A 1,952-nucleotide genomic window follows, 5' to 3' on the forward strand; every position below is an offset into this window, starting at 1 on the left:
TACATTTTGGACGGACCAAGTATTCAAATTAGTTTCCTAATGACGTGTTTCGCTCACCATCTCATGCTTCCACAAAAAATCTAGCTCTGACACAGTAACTCTAACACATGTTCATATTTTGTGGATCTAATTCTAAGCTTAACAACCTCATTTAATTTGTCACAAAAAGACATTAAACAAAATCTTAAAAGCTAGCCTGCATTCAGATTTCTTTGCATACAGCATGTGAGTAATGTTTCTTTTTTAAACTATTTTATGGATATTAAAAATCAGTCCATATATATTTATATATATTATTTTATATATTTTTTAATAAATTAATTAATTAATTATTAAAATAATTAAATTTAATATAATAAAAATAATTAATTTTTGTTATAATATAAAATATGTGTTTTTATACAATAACTAATTTTTTATATTCATATAAAATGATTATTTTGTAAAATTATTTTTTATGTAAATATTGTGGGAGAAAATATCTCGTCCAAAATGTTTGGTAATTAAAAAAAATTAACAAAAAAATAGTTATAATTTGTCTTATTTAATATTTATTAATTATTGCGATAATTAATAAATATTAAATAAGATAAATTCTGTTCGTTTTTTTTGTCTCCTTTAACATTATGTTTAAAGGTTATTACCTCTCCCACAATTCTTTCCTTCTCATTGATAGTAATTAAGTGCATACATTGAGATTTTTTTAGTAATTAATTATCAATAACTATGAGAGATTATTACTTAATTAAAGGAGAAAAAAATAAAAAAATCAAACTTGTTTTATTTAAGATGCATAAGTTGAACCCTTTTTTTATTATTTCTCTAACATTATCCATATTACATGCTAAATCTTTTGTTAACTTAGCTTGTTATTACGCTTCTTCATCTGATTCTTTTTTTTATTTGAGCATTCGTTCATATCTTCTCTTTTTTTATGAACTGATCTGAACTACTGACGCTATATTAAAATATCATTTTCAGAAAACAGTGGTGACGACAAAGAGTGTAGAATATATGCCATTCTTTCTTTCGTTTTTCTTCTTTCTAAACGGTGGCGTTTGGTTGTTTTACGCTTTTCTTGTTCGCGATGTTATTCTTGGGGTAAGTCTACATTCTTCTTTCCTTTTATTTGGACTAATAGTTAAAGATGATACTTCAATTATAATATTTTCACGTGAATTTACATATTTAATTGAATATATTTGACTGAATCATCTAACTATTCACACTATAATCTTCATGTGAAAATAATGGTATTTCAATGATCACCAAATTAACAAGTTGATACTATATTGTATCTATAGAAATGGAAAATCATCATCTAAGCACACTTCAAAGCAGGGATTGGAAGAAGGATCTGAATACAATGAGCATCTCATTTCTCATCCCCAACTTAGCTAAAACCTACTTCAATTCCTTAGCTTGTCCAGATCTTCATCATTATATGGTGAAGTCTATGGTATGGAGATATGGTGGGCCACATTTTTTGCAATATTTTTTATTTTCATTTTTACATTAAAAAATGTTTTTGAATATTTAAAAAAATTCCTTTAATTTTAGTAATATTTTAAAAATATTGTTAAAACTATATAGTCACAATGGTCGTCATAGCATGCAACTTATATATGTATGTCATGTTTGCAAATCTTTTATGTAATATTACATACACTTTACTCTTCATAAGTATTGAGTGATCAAATCATAAATTTTTTTTTAAAAAAATTGTTAATGTATTTAAAGTGTGTTCCACATATTTAAGGGAAATGTTCTTATTCTTCGGTACCAAAAGGATTACAAAAAGAAAAAAAAAAGATAAATGTTCTTGCTTTAGGCCTTAGGGTAGCAATATTTGAAAGGAAAGTATAAGGAGATAATGAGAATACTAAACAAGGTGAATAATAGATATATTGAATGTTCAATTCAATAGGTATGCAGATAATTATGTTAATTAT

At 25.0% G+C, this 1,952-nt stretch overlaps 1 protein-coding gene across 1 annotated transcript in view; it reads left to right on the forward strand.

Annotated features, from left to right (window-relative positions):
• The window catches only part of LOC107483587 (bidirectional sugar transporter SWEET17), a 2,996-nt gene extending 1,422 nt beyond the window's left edge, over positions 1-1,574 (forward strand). Inside the window, exons 5-6 of the mRNA XM_052261034.1 lie at positions 982-1,140; positions 1,282-1,574. Coding sequence (XP_052116994.1) covers positions 982-1,140; positions 1,282-1,401 — 279 coding nt within the window. The 3' untranslated portion in view covers positions 1,402-1,574. The remainder of the gene's footprint in view (positions 1-981; positions 1,141-1,281) is intronic.
• Positions 1,575-1,952: the final 378 nt, after the last annotated feature.

The sequence above is a fragment of the Arachis duranensis genome, chromosome 4, assembly GCF_000817695.3.
Source record: "Arachis duranensis cultivar V14167 chromosome 4, aradu.V14167.gnm2.J7QH, whole genome shotgun sequence".
Lineage (NCBI taxonomy): Eukaryota > Viridiplantae > Streptophyta > Magnoliopsida > Fabales > Fabaceae > Arachis > Arachis duranensis.